Raw genomic sequence first — 21034 nt, 5'->3', positions numbered from 1 at the left:
ACGTTAATGGAAATGGTGAGATGGAAAATTTTTTTCCATGCTGGAGAGTCCACGTGTAAAATGAAAGCTCGGGAGAAAAATTAATGTCAATTTAGTCCCTCCTTTTTTGAAACAATCTTCAGCTTCTTCATCTTCCCTAGAAACCCAGAACTCCACCCCTTCCGGCCACCACTTCAGCCACCTCCCCATTTAAACGACCCACAACCTCCACCTGGTTCAAGTTCTCCGGTCACCACCCCCCTCACTCCTCCGCCAATCATCGAAATCAGATCTGGTTCATAAACCCCAATCCCGACCGTTACAAACACCGTGCTGCACCGTAGCTCGCCATCACCATCGATCTGAACTCTGAGGACCCTCATCCACCACGCCGCACCGCGCTTTCGCAAGGGATGCATCATCCTCGCCACTGTGAGCATCGCCACACCGCTCAGCCAAGCTCCCACCTCAAACCCCCTCCGTCTTTGCAAGCCACCACATGATCCATCGCCGAAAGCTAAGCCTTCATCTCCTTCTCGATCCCACACGCTCTCAGGCCTCTCTCGGTGCGCTTCAGATTTAATTTTGTGGTGTGTGTGCGTGTTGAGTGTGTTTGTGCTGGGATTTTCAGATGGGTGAAAGCTAAGATTTGAAGAAGATTGAGAGATTGAAAAGGGATTAACTTTCTATTCCAGCAATGATAGAACCATGCGTATAGTGTATTTTTGGTATAACCGTGTATGGTGTTTATTTTTGAATTAGAAGTTGCCGCAGTGTTGTTTAATTTTCGTGGGTTCTTTCTACAATGTCATTAGACTTCAAATGTGATTTTGATGCACTATGAGTATGATATACTATTTTTCTTAATTGTAGATAGTGTCATTGACCATTATATTGAGAAAGTAATATAGAGTGATGATAGATCTTGATGGTGAAAGTCTTCCAAGAAGTGTTTCTGCAATCCTCTCTTCTCATATCTTGCTATGTAACAATGCTGTCAAGGTGGGGAAAGGGGGAAGAAGGTTGGTGGTGGTGGAGGGGTGGGCAGTGGGGGAGGGAGAGAAAAGGTGAAGAGAGAGAAGTTTGACTTTTCAACTTGGTGGATCAAATTGACATTAAGTTGGCAATATCAAGGACTGAATTGATATCCAAGTGGCGAAAAACGTGACATGTCAGCCTTCCGTTAACGTCCGTCTCTTTTTTTTAACCTAGGAACTAACTTGAATGACTTCTGCCACATTCAGGGACCGCATGATGCATTTTAAAAGTTTAGGGACCAACTTGAAGGCGTCTGACACATTCAAGGACCAACTTGGCTATTTACCCGAAGTTGGCAATATCAAATTGACATTAAGTTGGCAATATCAAGGACTGAATTGATATCCAAGTGGCGAAAAACGTGACATGTCAGCCTTCCGTTAACGTCCGTCTCTTTTTTTTAACCTAGGGACTAACTTGAATGACTTCTACCACATTCAGGGACCGCAGGATGCATTTTAAAAGTTTAGGGACCAACTTGAAGGCGGATGACACATTCAAGGACCAACTTGGCTATTTACCCGAAGTTGGCAATATCAAATTGACATTAAGTTGGCAATATCAAGAACTGAATTGATAATTTGATATCCAAGTGGCGAAAAATGTGACATGTCAGTCTTCCGTTAACGTCCGTCTCTTTTTTTTAACCTAGGGACTAACTTGAATGACTTCTGCCACATTCAATGACCGCAGGATGCATTTTAAAAGTTTAGGGACCAACTTGATGGCAGCTGACACATTCAAGGACCAACTTGGCTATTTACCTGAAGTTTTTTATACTGCCACAAAAACACACTCTATAATTATTTTGTTAACTTTTCAATTTACGGCGGTCTAAAACTTCTAAAACTATTGAAATTAACTAAAAAATAAAAAAATATGCAATACAATTGATATTTTGATTCCCACTCTTCTTCTAGAGTCTTACAAGACATTTTGTCCAGAGATGTTGGTGATTTTGCCTTGAGGATGTAGCTTTCTTTTTTATTTCCTTGCTTATGTAAAAATATTCATGCAAATGCAAAATCAGCTTATGTGCTCCTTGGACTCCTTCAAAGGTTAGCTAAAGATGCTTTTCATCATCAGAATATACGTATGCAGAAAATCGTAGCATAATGTGACGTTGGAGTTTTTTTTTGGGTCAATGAATTTGTATTGAAAAACCAAACGACTTTGGATACATAAATAATGCAACTAGGCAAGTATGCCGAATAAAAATCATTCGGCAGTTTCCACTTACCAAAAATATATAAACTGTTAGGCGGCTAGGCCCAACATAAATAAGGTCATAATTTATTGTAAAAAAATTGTCTAAATGACCCATGTATAAGGTTGTAAGCAGGTACGATTCGATTGGCGAATTCGATCAAAACATTCGAATCGAACATATTATGGTGGGTTAGATTTGATCATCGGTTCGGTTTAAATTTTTTTATTACATCCGATCACTGTCGGTTTGGATATCGGATTTGTGGATTGATTTTTACATTCAGCCCAGATGTTCTAACCCATTACATTGCTTATTTATATTTTTATTGGAGATATTAATTTTATTTAGATTACATGGATAATGTCATTACCAGATGTTTTATTCTTTGAAAATGTTAGATTTTGCTATATTTATTTTTTTTATAACTTTCACGTTTGTAGAATAATTTTCTATACAATATTTGTTATTCTAAATCCAATCATTTGATCCGAACCAATCCAATTGAGATCGGATTGGTTTAGTTCGGGTTTAAAAGCAAAAATTCGAAAATCCAAACCAACTTGGTTTGCATATTCAAAAATTATAAATTCGAACTTGATTTGTCGATTACACTCCTACCCATGTGAGTTATTAACCAGCAAATCAATTGACCAATAAGATTTTTTTATAAATAAACTAATAATAAAATAAAGAGTATTTAGAAATTATAACTCACTTATTTCATCACTTATCTCAATGTAATTAAATAATGAGTTATTTAACTCAAATTTTATCATTAATCATTATTCATTTCAAACAAAAATGTGATGTGATTAAAACATGTGCATTTGCATTTTGCACCTAGTCATATCACATGGTCCGTACCAACTAAAGAGAGAGAAGAAGTGAAGATAAGCACACGGACACGGTGTTATCTAGTCAGCAAGCAAAACTTGAGAAAGAAGATAAGAGGGCACAACAGTAATTACAACCACCACAAAACAAAACAACTTTGTAGTATTCTTAAATCCTTATCCATTCCCAACCCCAACCCCAACCCCATAACCAAATTTAACCCAAGCCGCGGCGACCCTCCGCCGACACTCCCTCACTTTCCTCAACTGCCAACCAACAACAACAACAACAAACCGTTCCCTTTCCCTCTCTTCCCTTCTCTGCAACCATGGCTTCTTCTTCTTCTTCTCTCCTTCTTCTACTCTGTTTCTCAATCCTCTCCCTTGTTTCTTCTTCTCCAATTTCCCTCCTCCTCCCAATCACAAAAGACCATTCAACGCTCCAGTATCTCACCACACTTTCCACCGGCACCCCTTCTGCCCCCACCAATCTCGTTCTCGACCTCGGAGGCTCCCTCCCCTGGTTCGACTGTGCTTCCAGACACACCCCTTCTTCTTCTCTTCGCACCATCCCTCACCGTTCCCTTCAATGCCTCACCCACCAAACTCAAACTTCTCAAACATGGCTCAAAACTGTTGCAGATGCAGATCAACACCACCCATGTCAAATCATCTCAGAAAACACCATCACAGGGAAAACAAGCGCAGAAGGTGAGCTTGTAGAAGATCTCGTTGAACTTGGAAGTCAGATTCCGCTACTCTTCACCTGTTCACCTACCCTGCTTCTGAATGGCTTGGCAAGAACTGCTTCTGGCATGGTTGGGTTTGGAAGATCTCGTGCTTCTTTCTCGACACAGTTCTTCAACTCGTTCAACGCAAAGAGGAAGATCACTCTCTGCCTCTCTTCTTCCTCTGGGGTTGTTCTGCTTGGTGGTGGATTGGCCTATGAATCTGAGATTCTCAGATCTCTGACATTCACGCCTCTAATCAACGAACCCACTTCACAGGAACATTTGATCAGCGTGAACTCGATCAAAATCGGTGGAAGGAGAGTTTCTTTCAACACCGCATCGGAGGGAAGAAACAGAGGGACTCTGTTGAGCTCTGTTGTGCCTTACACGACGATGCAGAGTTCGGTCTATGCTACCTTCGAGAGTGCTTATCTGAGAGCTGCTGAGGCCATGAACATGACTAGAGTTTCTCCGGTGGGGCAATTTGGGCTGTGTTTTAGCTCCGGCGGCGTTGGAAGCTCGCCGGTTGGGCCTGACGTGCCGGTGATTGAGCTTGTGTTGCAGAGTGAGATGGTGAAGTGGAGGATTTATGGGAGGAACTCGATGGTGAAGGTGAACAGTGATGTTATGTGCTTGGGGTTCTTGGATGGTGGTGTGAACCAGAGGAATCCTATTGTGATTGGAGGGTATCAATTGGAGGATGTGTTGGTTCAGTTTGATTTTGAAACTTCCATGGTTGGATTTAGTTCTTCTCTTTTGATGAGGCAGAGTAGTTGCTCTAATTTCAGATTTGGGTCTGGGACTGCCCAATCGGCTTGAAACTTGAGACTCAAGTTCACACAGAAGGAGCACAAGCCTACAATGACGACGACTTCAGCTTCAGAAGAAGCACAAGCCTATAATGACGGCCTCTAATGTTCCGTTTGAGTGTGTGATAATTGTGATGATGAGGCATATAAGATAGTTTTTTTCTTAATTAATTAGATTATTATGGTGAATTAGGAAGTGTTTATAGTGTTTTGTAATCACCATTGTTATTTTTGTTCTTTACATTTGCTGTATGTGTAGGCGACCGCATATGGTGTTGGTCATTTTTGGTTCAATGTTTATCTGATGTTGGAATAGAATGAAACAAAGCTTGAGCTGTTATTTTGTTGAGTTACCCTGAATTGGAAGCATGTGATAAGAATTGAAATGCATCTCATGGAATATATTGATAATTGAAAAGCATATGCTTTATTATAAGGCAGAGTAATGATATGTGACAAACAGCACACGGTTTTCCCTTTCCAAAAATCAAGATATGAAATAAAGAATATTTCGTTTTTATTGTGAGACAAAGAATATCTCTTTTTTATCCGTTCATCTCAGCATCATCATCATGCGTGTACTCCTACTCACTCCTAATCACCATGACTAGTTCAAGTGATAACCAGAACTTAGAATCTACCAACATTTCATTCAAAAGTTGGAACAGCTTGCATTGTGGAGCAAAAGCGAGGAGCTGAAGCTGAATTTGTTGGAAGCTAGATCAAACATCAAAAGATTTTCCTCCAACTGATGAGCACCAAGAACAATCGAGGCTTTAACAAACGACATTGTTCCTATTGTCCCTCCATCAACAAATCCAAGACACGCCACATTCTTCTTCACCATCACCATGGAATTGGCTCCATGAATAGTCCACACCGCTCCACCTCGCAGCACAAGATCAATACTTGGCACAGCAAGTCCAGTTCTAGAATTGCCAATTGTTGTTACATCAAAACATGCCTCAAATGGTGCCACTGATGCCACTCTCTTCATTCTTCTATCAGAAGCCTTCTTAATAAAATCTAGAATGAAGGGTTTGTATACAGAGCTTTGTAATTCAGCAAAACGAGTCATGGTGCTCATTCTAGTACCCCCATTGCCATCTTTCTTAATGGATAAAAGGGAAGGCTTCAGGTTCACAACTTGGCCATCAATCTTAACTGATGTCACGTCAATGAAGTGTTCTGTTGAGGGAACACCCTCCTCAAATTCTGGACCAGTGTCAACAGGATTCAAAATCAGAGGAGTGGTTTGCATATATTTGGACAGAGGATGTTCCTCTGTTCCAATGAGCAAGTTTGTGAATCCTATGTTGTTTGAAGAAGGTAAACAGAGAGAAAACTTAGGAGGAAGCTTCTTCAACAATGCAAGTTGTGTTGGCAAAGCAAGTTGTGACCTTGCAAGGCCTATAATCCCTTGGCTGCTTTTGGGTAATTTTTCAAGGAGCCCATTGAAGCCATCAGAGTTAGTGCAGCCAGAGGAAACACCAAACACTTGATTTTGAGAAATGGACACGACATCCTCAGCGAGGTCTCCAGGGAATAAGACTTGAGCTAAGGGGTTGTAATTGGTGGTGCCACATGTGTTGTTTGTGCAACCTGGTCTGAATTGGCCTTGGCAAAAACTGCATGCATGAGTGTTTTTGGGGCATTTGTTGGATTCACAAATGATTGGATGAAAAGATGATGAGTTGTAGTGATTGTTGCATTCGTACCACAAGTTTTCTCCAGCAAGATCAATGGCTACATTGAAGTTTTGTTGTGGAGTTCCTATGCCAATTGAAGTGTAGAACACATTGGTTGCTGGGTCTTTTTTAATGGGAAGGAGAAAGGGGTGTGGTTTGGAATTTGGAGAATGTGAGATTGATAAGCAGGGAACTGAGAAAAGGGCTATGGAGAAGAGAAAGAAATGAATCACAGAAGAATAAGTCATTGTGGATAAAGCTATTGCTGTGTGAAGTTCAGAATGCAGAGTTTCCTTTTATAGCTTGTCTTCAAGGATATTAGATGTGTAAATTACTAAATTGCAATGATCATGGTCTTCATAGTTATGACTCTTTGGGACTTTGACTATTCTTGGTGGTTTGTCAAAATGGATGGCTTGATGGTATAAATGCTCAACTTGTTGAGTCGGTTCCTTGATACGGCTTGGCAAGTTGTTTCATACCGGTGGATATGTATGCCTATCTCATAGAATGATGGAGCAATTGCTTTGGTTTGGCATTCTTGAACTTCTAAATTTGATATACGTGTACTAGTATAATTGATTGCAATGCAACCTTTTACCCAACCACATGTGCCTGGTTGGTACACTCATCTATAAGCCAGCAAGGTGCGGATGTTGCTTCCATTGATTCATTAGAGGAGGAGGCCCTAAGAATATAATATCAGTAATCACTACCTTATAAGTTACAGAACAATTTTACGGCGAAAATACTTACTTATTTACAATTTGTGTTTTGACTTTTTTTTTTGTTTAGTACCAAGCTCAACAATATATGGCTTAATATGTTTTAAGTAGCTAGCAAGGGTGGAAATATGCGTTGAGCTTTGCATTTTGTTTATTAAAAAAATCTGAGACCTAAGCATGGCTTGTCACTTATTATAGACTTTTTTTTTCCAACTTAATTAAGCTAATTGAAAGGTTGGTCTGACTAGATAGTTTATTTAAAAGTTTATCTCATTATAAGATATTCAAGTAAACCAACAAACATATATGTAAAACCACAAATTTATTGATGAATGAACTAAAATATATTAAACTAAGGAGTTGTTTAATTAAATGATCTACACAATATTTGACTTAAATCACTTTAATCTTATGTGGACTAATAATATTTAAGATAAATAAATAAATATGAAATTTATAACTCACTTATCTTAAATGTCACTAGGATAATTTAACCAAAACTTTGCCCTTGATATTTCAAATTGCTTATTTTGTCACTTTACATATTAAGCCATGAATTTCATTTAAAATAATTTGAGCTTCATCATATTTTTATTGAATTCGATGTACTTATGATTTTTAAATGTATTGCATAACTATATGTTATATATCTAACTCTTTTTTATTTTCTTTTAATGACATGTATGGGGGTCTATGTGTGAACTCATGAGGTGAAGAACAAGGATATGGGTGAAAATGCATCCCACTGTAGAGTGTGGGGATGGGGAGAAGAAGAGAAGACGAATGCAGGGGACGGAAAGCACTTTCCCGTGAATGTTAGCCCTATATATATATATATATATGTTTTTTTTTTGTTAAATAGAAAAATATCCCTAAAGATGTTAAGTAGCTAGAACGAATAATTATTTAAATACAATGTTATAAAACACTCAATGAGTAATAGAATGTTAACTGATTTCATTTTGGAAGGTATGAGTTCAGTATTCCCATATCCAATAAGACAAAATATTTTAGTTTAGTTTATTTTCCATATAAGTATGGATTAGTACATAAAAAATGGCAAAACACAACATTAATCGGTTTCCTATTTACAGCAAAAACAGAACATATCGTATTTTATTCTGAGCTGCATTATTCAACATGGCTAATATCAAAGATGAAACTAAGACACTCATCAGGAGGAAGAGGAACAGCTCAAACTGTATAGCAAAAGTGTTGAGCTGAAGCTTAATTTGGAAGAAGCCAGATCAAACACCAAGAGATTATCCTCCAACTGATGTGCACCAACAACAATGGAAGCTTTAACAGCTGACATTCTTGGTTCTGTCCCTCCATCAACAATTGCCAGACATGCTACATTCTTCTTCACCATCACCATCGCATTGGCTCCAAGAATCTTCCACTGCGCTCCCCCTTGCATCACTAGATCAATTGTTGGCACATTAAGTCCAGCTAAAGTATTAAAAATGGTGGTTGAATCGTAACAAGCCTCAAAGGGTGCCACTGCCGCCACTCTCTTTAGCTTACTATCAGAAGCAGCCTTGAGGTATTCTCGAATGAAGATTCTGTATACAGAGCTTTGTAGCTCAGTGAAAGCACTGATGGTGCTGATTTTGGTGCCCCCATTTCCCTTTTTGTCAATTGACAGCATGGAAGGCTTCAAGTTCAAAACATTGCCATTGATCAACACTGATTTCACATCAATGAAGTATTCCTGTGAAGCACCACCCGGAATAGTCACTGCACCTGTGGCAACAGGGTTCACAATGAGTGGTGTGGTTTGAAATTCAACAGATTTATAATGTTCTTCCACATGATTCATAAGCAAGTTGGTGAATCCTTGCTTGTTTGATGAAGAAGGCAAACAGAGGGAAAATTTTGCAGGAAGCTTGTTTGCCTCTGCAAGCTGTAATGGCAGAGCAAGTTGTGATCTTGCAAGGCCTATGATTCCTTTGGTGGTTTTGGGTAACCCAAAAAATGGTGAATTGTCACCAATGAAGAATGGTGACAACTTATCAGTGTCAAAGTAGCCAGCAAGCAAACCAGGCAGTTGGAATTTTGAAAAGAAGATGGTATCCTCACCAAGGGTACCACCAAAAATGAATTTGGATAATGTGTTGGTTGTACTAGCAAGACATGTGTTGTTTGTGCAACCTGGTTTGAAGGGGCCACTGCAGTTAGCACATATGGTTTCAGTGCATCTTTTTGAGCCACACTGGATTGGACGGTAAGAGGATGAGTTGTAATGAGTGTCAGATTCGTACCAGAGGGTTTCTCCTGCAAGATCAATGGCAAGATTGAAGTTTTGGCGAGGAGTTCCTACTCCAAGTGAAGTGTAGAAGAGGTTGGTGGCAGGGTCTTTTTTTATGGGAAGGATAAAAGAACGTGGAATGATTTTGAGAGCTTGTGATGTTGTTGGGAAGTGGCAAACTGAGAAAAGGGCTATTGAGAGGAGAAGGAAGCAATGGATAGCAGAAGAAGAAGAAGCCATTGTGAAGATAAGGAGAATGGTGTTAGTGTTTAGCTGAGGAAGCAGAGTTTTTGTTTTATAGATGTGTAAATTGTGATGTCATGGTCTACATGTTTATGACTCTTTGAGACTACTATTCTTACTGGTTTGTGGCAGTGACGGATGTATGTAGAAGACTATGAGGGCACATGCCCTCACTTGATTTTTTAAAAAATCATTAGAAAAAAAATTGAGTAGTAAAAGTATGTGGTTTTTTATGGTTCTTTTGATAAAAAATGCTCTCACTTGTGTTTCACATTGCTAAATGCCCTCACTTGTATTCCACATTGCTAAATGCCCTTACTTGAGTAGTAAAGGTGTGTGATTTTTTATGACCCATTTGGTAAAAAATGTCTTTAATTGTGTCCCATTTGGTAAAAAAATACACTCACTTTTAATAGTATATATTAAAAAAAATTATACGAATTTATATGTGTATATTTCCCTCATACCATCAAATTTCTGGATCCGTCACTGGTTTGTGGCAAGTTGTTTCATGCCAGACAGTGGATATGCCAATTTCATATGAAAGGTGGAGCTATTGCTTTGGGTTGCCATTGATCTTGACCTTTCATACTCGACCTGACACCCTTCAATTACAGTTATGATTGATTTTCACCTCCACTTCGATAATGTTTACAACTGCAGGGCATAATAATCCCTACAACATGTTGCACTGGATACATTAAGAATGAAATGATTCAATGATTTGAATCTCTATTGATTTTATCCTATAACCCAAAATTCTAACCATATGAACGCATATTATTTTTTGATTTTTTCTTAAAAATTGCAATTAATTAATACACTCTTTTAAATGCACTTTCAAAATCGTTATAATCTAGTTGTCATATTCGGGATTGTCTAAATGACACATGATAAAGTTTGGGTTAAATAACTCATCATCCAATCACATTGAGTTGGAAATAAATTAATAAATAAAATATAGAAATTTCAACTTACTTATCTCCAATGTGATTGAACAATGGGTTATTTAACCCAAACTTTATCATGAGTCATTTAGACAACCCGGTATATTCTAATTGAAAATAGTAAAAATTGCACACATGAAATTATACTAGTGTTGTCTTCTTTTAATTTTGAATTTAGGGCCATGTAGATCTCTATCTACGGACTCACATTTTTTTAAGACAACAACTAAATCTTCAAGGACTGAACCCAATGAAGTGGAAATATAAGAACCATGTTAAAAAAAAATTATAAATCGAGAAATAAAATAAGAAACGAAAAAGTTAAGGAACAAGTAGAGAATCTCTCACCAAAGAGAGTTTCCAATTCAACATGACCGACCTATACCACGCGAACGCACAGATGTAATAATCTTGCCCTCGCTATAGCAAGTCAATCAACAACTAAGTTACAATCTTTGAAAATCAACTTAATAGAGACCTCTCAATCTTGTCTCATCAAGTCTTGATCCCGGATAGGGACCGGAAACATATTTAACCTCTAAATTAATTACGAAACATGTGAATATGAACATTGTTATTTATAAACCAAATATGAATATATTGTAATTTAAGAAATGATGCCTCGACAGAGTCTTATGGACCTCCTTTTGACATATAGTGGTGATTTTTTTGTTTGCAACAACTTATCTTTAATGACACATGTACCACTAAATATTGCATATGTTGGAACACTCATTTTTTTCTTATAATCTTTCTTTTACGGCATCATTAGATCTTTCTTCTCTTTCTATCTCTCTAGTATTCTACACCTATTAAGTGTACACTAATCTTTAATGTTTTAGCGTTTTGTAGGTTTTGATAAGTATTGAGAGTTGAGACAGCTTGATGATAAGGTATTGAGAGAGATCTGAAAATTAGTCCACCTCTGCGAATGGTCTTTGAAGAAAAAGGTCCATGCATGACAAATTGATTTTCATATGGTCATTCTGAGTTTTGAGATTCGACAATGAAACAAATCTGCCTAATAAACCACGTGGATACATACATGAACCTCAAATAAGTACGGATTTTATTATTCAAATTTCAGAGTAGTACATAAAAAATTCATATCATATCTGGCATCAAATAAATGGCACAACAGAACAATAATCACTTTCCTGCTTACAGCAAAGCAAACAGGAAAGTGATTGACACATATAGAAGCTGCATTATTCAACATGATTAATTTAATAGATAAGACTATGAGGATTATGACAATCTCTAGAGTAGGACTAGGAACAGGTGGAATTATGGAGCAAAAGTGAGGAGCTGAAGCTTAATTTGGAAGAAGCCAGATCAAACTCCAAGAGATTATCCACCAATTGATGTCCACCAATAACAATTGCAGCTTTAGCAAACGACATTCTTGGTTTGGTCCCTCCATCAACAATTGCAAGACATGCTACATTCTTCTTCACCATCATCATTGAATTAGCTCCAAGAATTTTCCACTGCACACCCCCTGGAAGCACAAGATCAATAGTTGGCACAACCAGTCCAGTGACAGAGTTCCCAATGGTGGTTGAATCGAAGCACACCTCAAAGGGTGCCACTGCTGCAACTCTCTTCAGCTTTCTATCTGAAGCCTTCTTGATGTAATCTTTAATGAAGGTTTTGTAGACAGTGCTTTGTAGCTCAGTGAAAGGACTAATGGTGCTGATTTTGGTCCCTCCACTTCCCTTTTTTTGATCAATTGACAACAGGGAAGGCTTCAGGTTCACAACTTTGCCATCAATCTTCACTGATTTCACATCAATGAAATATTCCTTGGAAGGCTCACCCTGCACAGATACTGCACCTGTGGCAACAGGGTTCACAATGAGTGGTGTTGTTTGAAATTTAACAGATTTAGAAACCTCCAAAGGATGTTGTTGTTTGCCAGATGCAAGCAAGTTTGTGAATCCTTGCTTGTTTGAAGAAGGCAAACAGAGTGAAAATTTTGCAGGAAGCTTGTTAGCCTCTGCAAGCTGTAATGGCAGAGCAAGTTGTGATCTAGCTAGGCCTATGATTCCTCTGGTGCTTTTAGGCAACCCGTTTAATGGTGAATCTTCTCCAGTGAATGATGGGTACCCATCAGTGTCAATGCAACCAGAAAGCAAACCAGGAACCTGCAACTTTGAAAAGAAGATGAGATCTTCACCAAGGCCACCACCAAAGATGAATTTGGCTAATGAGTTGATTGCATTAGCAGGGCATGTGTTGTTTGTGCAACCTGGTTTGTAGGGGCCATTGCAGCCAATGCATGCAACGTCAGGGCATCTCTTTGCGCCACAAGCGATTGGATGGTAAGTTGAGGAGTTGTAGTTAGTGTTGCAGTCGTACCAGAGATTCTCTCCGATAAGATCAACGGCGAGGTTGAAGTCTTGTCGAGGTGTTCCGATGCCAAGTGAAGTGTAGAAGAGGTTGGTGGCAGGGTCTTTTTTTATGGGGAGGATGAAGGAGCGTGGAATGATTTTGAGAGCATGTGATGTTGGTGGGAAGTAGCAGATAGAGAAAAGGGCTATTGAGAGGAGAAGAAAGCAATGGATTGCAGAAGAAGAAGACATTGTAGTGAAATGTGAAGTGTTGTTGATGTTTAGCTAAGGAAACAGAGGTTTCCTTTTATAGCAAGCTGGTGGCATGGGATATGAAGATAAGACACCTAATACTATAATGGTCTTCACTATAATAATGATTCTTTGACCATTGCTTTGTTGTTTTCGTCAAAATTGATGGCTAAATGTTGTTCTAGACTTTAAAAAATGAAAAATGATTTTTAGAGATAGTACACAATGCAGATATTCACCATAACATTTATATTACGGTGAGGGTAACTCTTCTAAAAGATGTCTTTTTTCATCCACTAGATTAAAACTCCAAATTTTACTTAAGGGGCATAAGCAAATGTACCATTTTTTATTGTTATTTCTATAAAAAAAACAAATAATGCTTATTATACTCAAATATTTTTTCTTTAAATATGTAATCAAATTATATCAACAAGAGAACACTAAAACATTGAAAATTGTTTAACGCTCGCATTGCACGAGCTACTTGCTAATACAAGAAAAAGAGAGAAAAATTATGAATGTGTTAAGAGATATAGAGAGAAAAAACTTGGTGTATGTAATGTTTGTATGACTAAGTATAGTTATTCTTAAAAAAAATTAAAATAATCAAAATAAGGGGTTATCGACTAAATTAGTAAATTACACAACGTGTGAAGGTAATACTATGGGCTCACATGTTAGAGGTAAATAACGTACATAGTTTATTTATTCAAAGTAAATATGACTTGTTTAACTTTATTATATACCATCTAAAAAGAAATTTTATTATATATAATTAGTTGTCTCACGGCTTAGAATTAGATCGTTGATGGTGGGGTAGAATTAGTCATGAGCCATGACTACAGGTTGTAAAAATATAATGGTAAGAGAAAAAAATAAAACTATATATTAAAATTGTCTAGCTCACCATAAAGTAATTAAATCCATTTTAGGTGAACCGATGTATAAGATATGATAATTTGAAATTTCATATGATAGGGATAAGTTGTCTCTTATGTTTTTTTGAAACAAATGATATTGCATTCTCTATGAACCTCAAAAATCAAAGTCAAACGGTACAGGATTTCGTTTTACAATCCAATGTTTTGCAAATCAATTTTCTCTGCTGCAAAAATAACACGCTTTGTGGACCATCCAGTCCAGTTGAATATTAAATCTTGTAAACCATGTGTTTACACGGATTTTTGGTAAACAAATATCCTCTTAGTTCGACTAAAGGAAGTTTAGATTTCAGGGTCCTTTTGAGAAAACGTTTTGCCAAAGTGTAGTGTGTGGACGGATGTGTTTTCGACAACAATAAACAACTTCAAACGAAACTGGATTTTATTGAATATGAGTCGATTACAAAATAGTCAAGCAAACCAAAATAACATGAAAGCAAATTTCGACAAAACAAGCTACACATAAAAACTGGAAATTAACGAACTGAAATGCAAGGAAATTAAAGCGTTGGTTCTGCAACATACTCCTCCATCATCACGTTCTGCTCTCGAAGTCTCATTGATGCGGACGTTTAGAGCTTTTAGTGAATTTTCAGAGTTTTTCAGTTGGGAACCCTCTTTCTGAATTGGATTCTCCTATTTATAGAGTTTCGTGTTCTGCGTGTTAGTGGGTCTGGTTTCTCCCACGATCTGATGCTTGCTCCGGAAGTTCTGCGCATGGTGGTGGAGATCGTGTGCTTCAACTGCTCCAACCGTTTCCTGGCCATGTTTTCGACCATCGTGGGGGGAATTTGACTTGGTCAGTGTGGCACGTGTTACATGTGCCTGTGTTTAGCAGTAATTGTTGTTGTCGAGTTTTGCCGCCCCATTAACTTGGTGCAACTTCCTTTTCCTTTCTTTAGTCAGAATTCGACTTCCTCGAGAGTTTTGGGCTGAATGCGTTTCTCTTTCTTGGGCCAAAATATTGGGCCAACAGATGCCCCCCCAAAAATGTTGATTCTCGACTACCAGTCCTTGGAGAGATCAAGCATTTTTCGCTCGTGCATTTCGACGGAACTTGACGGCTGTTCGCGACTTTTCCTTTTCTGATTTCAAGTCCCATCAGAGATCCAATCGTTTGACTTTTGCTCCAATCAGAGGCTTTAGCGTCTGACCTCGTCTGCCGTGTGCCGTCTCTACTTTTAGAGTAATCATGGCCTTTTCCTAGCCTTTTCATTAGGGTTTGCGGTTATATAATAAAATAACCGTTGGATTTCAAAAATTTTATGCATCACCCTGTAATGCAGCTTCACGTCCGACTATTCGCTTGCCTATAAATACGCCATTGTTGGCCTTCTTCAAGCTTTACCGTTCTTTCAGTCACTCACGCTTTCAAATCCTCAAGCTTTCGAACACTCAAACTTTTGCCTGATTTTGCTTGTGACCGCCTTCCATCGTTTGGATTTTGTTTTCCCGGTGTATTCTCTGAACATTTCCATGGCTTCTGGTTCTGGTTCTGACCATGTTATCCCTTTGGCTGCTGCTTGTGAGGTGAATGAAGCCAAGCGCGCTCCCATTCCAGATCCGCCGTATGACGTGGAGAAACGGGCTATCTGGAAATCCCAGGTATTTATTCCTATTTCTGTGAATGGCAATTTACGTGCCATTTTGGGCCCTTTGAAGAAGGCGAAGAAGGGCAGGCCTAACAGTCTCCCTGAGGACTACGAGCATTTTCACCCCAGCATTCGTGGGGATGAGCTCATTCTTGCATTCCAACCTTCTTACCGCTTCCCTTTTCTGAAAGATCCCAAAAGGGCTTTCAGGTCTGCGCCTCCTAACCCATCTGCTGGTGAAGGAGCCTATCTGAGATGGCTCAACAGGGTGGAGGCCAGTAAGTCTGGGCATTGGAAAGTGACTGGCATTTTCGACCTCATTCAGTTGTCGAGGTCGCCGATTACTTACAACCCTGCCATGCTTCTGAGTTCTCTTTTCTTTTGGGAGCGGTCCACCAATAGCTTTCATGTCCCCTTTGGGATGCTTTCTCCTACTCTTCTCGATGTTGCTGCCATCACTGGCCTTTGGGTGGTGGGTGACGATTATCATTCTTCTGCTGCTCCCACTGATCCTATCGCCATTCCGACAGACAACATTGCTTTCAGTAAGTTTATTAAAGATCATTATGTCGAGAATGGTGAAGTCTCCGATGCTGAGCATGTCGCGTTTCTACTGTATTGGCTTTCTGCCTATGTGTTCTGCACCAAATCTTTGAGAATTCCGGCTAAACTTCTTCCTTTAGCCAATCTGTTGCACGAGGGTCGAATTATCGCCATGGCTAGGCTCGTGCTCGGTAATCTCTACCAAATGATCAATGAAGCAATCGCCGATATTCGAGATCCTAAAGTGGCGTCTTTGAATGCAGCTGGTCCTTTCTGGCTTCTTCAGCTTTGGATGAATGCGGTTTTCGAACCATCTCTTCCAGCCAAGAACTCTCCTCCTGTGGTGTCTAACACAAGGATCCACGCTTTCAGGCTTGAAACTCTCACCCCTCCTTATGATGCCTCCACGTTCGAGTTTGACTTTAAGAAGTATTTCACCATGTTTTTCGAGCTGAAACGTTTCCGCTCGAGCTTTGCACCGTATCACAAACCCTCTTATGGCCCTCGGTGGCTAAGGAATTCATATCCTAATCTTCCCGGTTCGGAGAACCTTTCTCAACACCAAGTCGAGCTTTGGCGGACTATATTGTCTCCCAGGGTGTTAACCATCAACTTCGCCAGTAATGATTTTACTCTTTGCGGTTACAATCCTCAGCTTGTGTCTCGACAGTTTGGGCTGAGTCAAGATTTGCCCAATACCTTGTTCGACAAATCCCTCATCCTCTATCCTGGTACCATCACCAAACGTAGTGTTTTCGACACTACCATTGGTTACTATAACGATGAGGAGCTACTTGGTCTTAGTCCTTTCAGTTTCACTCCATCCTTTTACGTCACCCAGGCGTTTAAGGCGTGGTGGTCTGCTTATTGGCATGATATTTCGACGCCAATTGAGGATTGCTTCCAGCGCATAACAAACGTTTTTCTTTTGCAGAGGCAGGCCCCAAAGAAAACCAAAGGTATGCATACATCTGAGATCAACGCTTTTCAACAATTCTTCGGTGTAGTGTACTTTCCGGGTCCTCGACTTCAGGAAACGGTTGCCAAAGCAGCTCAAGTTCTCAGGCAAATGTGGGAAGCTAAAGCCAAGAAAACCCGATTGAACCTTCCTTCTGATGAGGACGGTCTTTCTTTTATTATTCGAAAAACTGGCTTTAGGTTCCCACCACTGCCTACTTGTAAGTATGCTTTGGCTTTTCCGGTAGTGCTTCCTAAGTGGGTTGATCATGTAAGTATCAAAAACTTTTACCACAGTGCACTGCCCCCTCGGAAGCGGGTGACCTGGACCAAGCGTTACCTATGGAATTATCCTCTCCATGTGCCGGTTGAAATCTTCAACCACATATCGATAAAATCGCTTATTGGTCAAGGTAATCATTTCGACCTGGCATCTTTGCGATATTTATGGCTTAATCCTCCTTTGTTTTCTTTTTGTAGCTGAACCAATTCCTCGACCGACCCCTCAGGCTTCTCCTCGGGTGGCCTCTGCGATTGTCGAAGTGGAGGATGATGATGATGATGATGTTGCCTTGGCTGATAAGCTCAAGATTCCTAAGGTAATACTGAACCTTGTGAAACTCTGACTTTTACTCGACGTGTATATCTTTGTGATCATTTGCTTTTGTTTCAGAGTCGAAAACGGGGAGCCACCCCAACTACTTCTGCGAGCCAAAAGAGGGCTAAAGGCGCTGGTGAATCTTCTGTGGGAAATCCCTCCCCGGCTAAATCAGCCAGTCACCGTGAGGAAGTGCAGCAAGGTGTTGAACAAGGTGTTGATGAGCAGGCTTCTAATCCTCTGCTTCGAGGCACTACACCAATTCCTGTCGAGATGGCTCAAGCCAAGAAGACCTCCGGGAAAAGGTCTAGTCGCAAATCTGGCAGCTCCTCTTCCCACCATTCTAAGAGTTCAACCAGTTCCAGTCCCCTCAGAGCATCTGGCCCTAAGGTGAATCATTAGCTCACATCTTGTTTCAATTTGCTTCCTTTTCCTCTTTCTCAATCATTTTTACTTTGATTCTTCAGAGGGTTGGCATGTCTAAAATGGCTGTACCTCGGGCCACGTGGTTTTCTTCTAAACCTCCACCAATTGCCCTATCTAGTTCTTCGAGCGATTTAGAGTCCTCTAGCTCGAGTTTAGACTCTACTGAGTCAGACCCTGTGTGGGACAAACTGACATTCTATTTTAACTCGAAACCAATTGCTTGGCAACATCCTGGTTGTGAACCCTATTATACTAAAGAATGTCGAGATAACCTTTCTAATTTTCCTCCACAGGATATGCAGAACCTGCCTTCCCCTGCTCGTGAAGAAAGCATGCCACATGATGAAGTGCAGGGTGGTGAGGGTCCAATCATTCAGCCTGACCAAGTGATTGGCGTAATGCCCCCACCCAAGGCTGATGTTCTGGCCTCTGTTCATTCCGAACCTTCTCCTCGACAGCTTCAAACTTCCCCTCAACAGCCTCGACTTTCTCCTCAGCGATTTCAACAAGATGCTAGAGCCGCTTTGATCTCACCTCATGCTAAGGGGGGTTCAGCTTCTTCTAAGACGGCTGCTTCTTCCCATACTTCTAGTGAAAGGCTCAGTGCTCTTTTGGTCGAGGATCCTCTTTCCATCTTCCAGAGCTTCTTTGATGGTACTTTGGATCTCGAGTCTCCGCCGCGCCAAGCTGAAATTGCTGAGACTGCTCAGTCTGGTGGAGTGCCCGATGATAGCCGGATTGAAGCGGCTCTTGTTAAGTTAAAAGGGCTGGTTTTCGATACTGGCTTCATTGGCAGTGTCCGAGTCAATCCTCAATTAGGCCAAGAAGTGAAAGAACTGCTTGCCTTCCTCTTAAGCCAACAACTTGATCAAATTCAGGCAGATGCTCTCGTCGAATTGCAAACTCTCGTGGTCGATATTGTGGCCACGCTTGACAAAGCCATTGCAGTGGAGCAATCTATTGAAACTAAAAAGGCACAAGTGGTTTCCAATACCAATGGCCTATTGCCCGCAAAAGAAGAGGCTCTCAAGCTGACTGCTAAGAGGACTCTCATTGCAGCTGAGTTGTCGAGTGTTGATGCTCGACTGGATGAGCTTCACAGGGAGGTAGCCAGACTCGAGAAGCAAAAGGCTATGTTGATTGATGAAGGCCCAGCTGTGAATTCTCGACTGAATGCGCTGGCTGCTGAGTGCACGGGCGTGATGCTCTCGACATCTCAACTTTCTAAAGAAGTAGCAGCAGAACAGCGTATGAAGCAAAGCTTGGATTGTAGGATTGCTGCTGCTGGGGTTCAGCTTGAAGCCTTCAAGTCGAGAATTTAGGCTTCATAATTGTTGCTTTATTGTAATGGCCATGGATCTATTATGGCCTTTGTTGCCAACTTTATCATTCCTGTCCTGTAACTCTATTCGATTTCTAACTAATGAATGACTTTGTATTGGCAATGCTCGACATGCTTTATTTCTCGATTTGCATTTTATCGTTGAATCAGCCTTCGCTACATTACTCCTTGCATTGAATTGCTAAGCCTCACCATTTGACTTGGTGCTTAATCTAACCTTTCAGCTTCCAAGTTTCTTGGAAAACCACGATAATTTATAACGCTTTTATCACGTTTCTGTTCAACGACTCAAGAACTTCCTTCACTTGTGGTAGTGGTTGACGTGGCTTGCCGTGTTTGGCTGACGCTTTGGTAACTGCATGCTTGCATTAATACGTCTGTTTGTTACCTCTCTACTATAAATGAAGCAGTTTTCTACTCGTCTCTCAACAGCACCTCTTTTCTTTCCATTCTTCCCTTCTTTCTGCGATCCAAGAACCTTTCATTCTTCACCATGGATAGCAGACTAATTCTTCGTCGTATCAAGGACTTGGCTTTCCAAGAGAACCTTTTCCAAAACCTGTATGACTCCTCTGCTGGCCTTGATGAGCTTTTAGGGCTCATTGATCAACTACTTCATAGGCCAATCGTTGCGCGCGTTAGAATTCCTCTTCAGGAGTTCCAGGGGCTTCTCTTGGAGGCCAAGCCTCTGTTTGAAGAGTTCCGGGAACTTTCAGTAATGGTGTTCTTTCAAGAACACCAAATAGATGAGTGGAGGGATAAATTCGATTTTCTCCAGGCCTCTTTGGATCAGCAAGATCCTGAAGGTCTTGTTCAGTCAGTTGTGGTGATTCTTGCAGCCTCCCTTGAAGACCTGGTTGCTCGTCAAAAGAAGGCTCGACTTGAGGGCCAGATGGTGGCGCTGGTGGGTCGATTAGCACCTATGCAAGCTAAATATGACGGATACAGAGCCATTTTTCCTTTTTAGGTTTCTAGTTTTACTTGTATTTTGCCATACTTGTAATGTTTTTCGATTAATGAATATAATTTGGCAATTTTATCGTTCATGTTTCATTCGATTTTACATTCGTGCAACATTGGCTTATATGCTTTTAAATACTTGCCATTTATCGTAACACATTGACTCTGATTGCCCAATTCCTTGATCACGTAAGCGTTATTGGGTAACGTTTTCTCGACTGTAAATGGCCCTTCCCAACTGGGGGTCCATTTTCCATAAACTCTATCCTTTTTATCCATTGGGAGAATAACTTTCCACACATAATCCCCTGTAATAAAAGATCGATCTCTAACCTTTTTGTTGTATGCTTTAGCTATGCGATCCTTTTGCCTTGTTAAGACGTCTAGTGCCAAGAGCCTTTCTTCGTCGAGGTTGACCATTTTATCTAGCATCATATTCCAGTAAACGTCGCTTGGGATTTCTTCTTGCCTTTGAATTCGACATGATTGCAAGTATACCTCTGCGGGCAATACGGCTTCTTGGCCATAGGCCAGTCGAAAAGGCGTCGTTCCTGTCGCTTCCCTTGGTGAATTCCGGTAAGCCCATAGGACTTGGCTTAAAGATTCATGCCAGCTTTTTGGTTTTTCGACCCA

The 21034-nt window shown here is 40.2% G+C and overlaps 4 protein-coding genes across 4 annotated transcripts; 1 reads left to right on the top strand and 3 right to left on the bottom strand.

Moving 5' to 3' along the window:
* Positions 1–3250: 3250 nt before the first annotated feature.
* On the top strand, positions 3251–4940 carry LOC130722804 (probable aspartic proteinase GIP2). The gene has a single exon (XM_057573653.1). The coding sequence runs from the start codon at positions 3390–3392 to the stop codon at positions 4608–4610; it is 1221 nt and encodes a 406-aa protein (XP_057429636.1). The 5' UTR covers positions 3251–3389; the 3' UTR covers positions 4611–4940.
* A 121-nt stretch (positions 4941–5061) lies between these two features.
* Positions 5062–6542, bottom strand: LOC130722803 (probable aspartic proteinase GIP2). The gene has a single exon (XM_057573652.1). It carries the CDS (start codon positions 6534–6536, stop codon positions 5253–5255), a length of 1284 nt encoding a protein of 427 aa, XP_057429635.1. The 5' UTR covers positions 6537–6542; the 3' UTR covers positions 5062–5252.
* A 1423-nt stretch (positions 6543–7965) lies between these two features.
* Positions 7966–9609, bottom strand: LOC130723826 (probable aspartic proteinase GIP2). The gene has a single exon (XM_057574963.1). The coding sequence runs from the start codon at positions 9502–9504 to the stop codon at positions 8188–8190; it is 1317 nt and encodes a 438-aa protein (XP_057430946.1). The 5' UTR covers positions 9505–9609; the 3' UTR covers positions 7966–8187.
* Positions 9610–11500: 1891 nt separating this feature from the next.
* LOC130723956 (probable aspartic proteinase GIP2) lies at positions 11501–13076 on the bottom strand. Its single transcript, XM_057575104.1, has one exon. It carries the CDS (start codon positions 13037–13039, stop codon positions 11726–11728), a length of 1314 nt encoding a protein of 437 aa, XP_057431087.1. The 5' UTR covers positions 13040–13076; the 3' UTR covers positions 11501–11725.
* Between the last annotated feature and the right edge of the window lie 7958 nt (positions 13077–21034).

This window comes from Lotus japonicus, chromosome 6 (genome assembly GCF_012489685.1).
Source record: "Lotus japonicus ecotype B-129 chromosome 6, LjGifu_v1.2".
Taxonomy (NCBI): domain Eukaryota; kingdom Viridiplantae; phylum Streptophyta; class Magnoliopsida; order Fabales; family Fabaceae; genus Lotus; species Lotus japonicus.
Note: the sequence above shows the minus strand (reverse complement) of the source record. Positions and strands in the feature narration are given on the sequence as shown.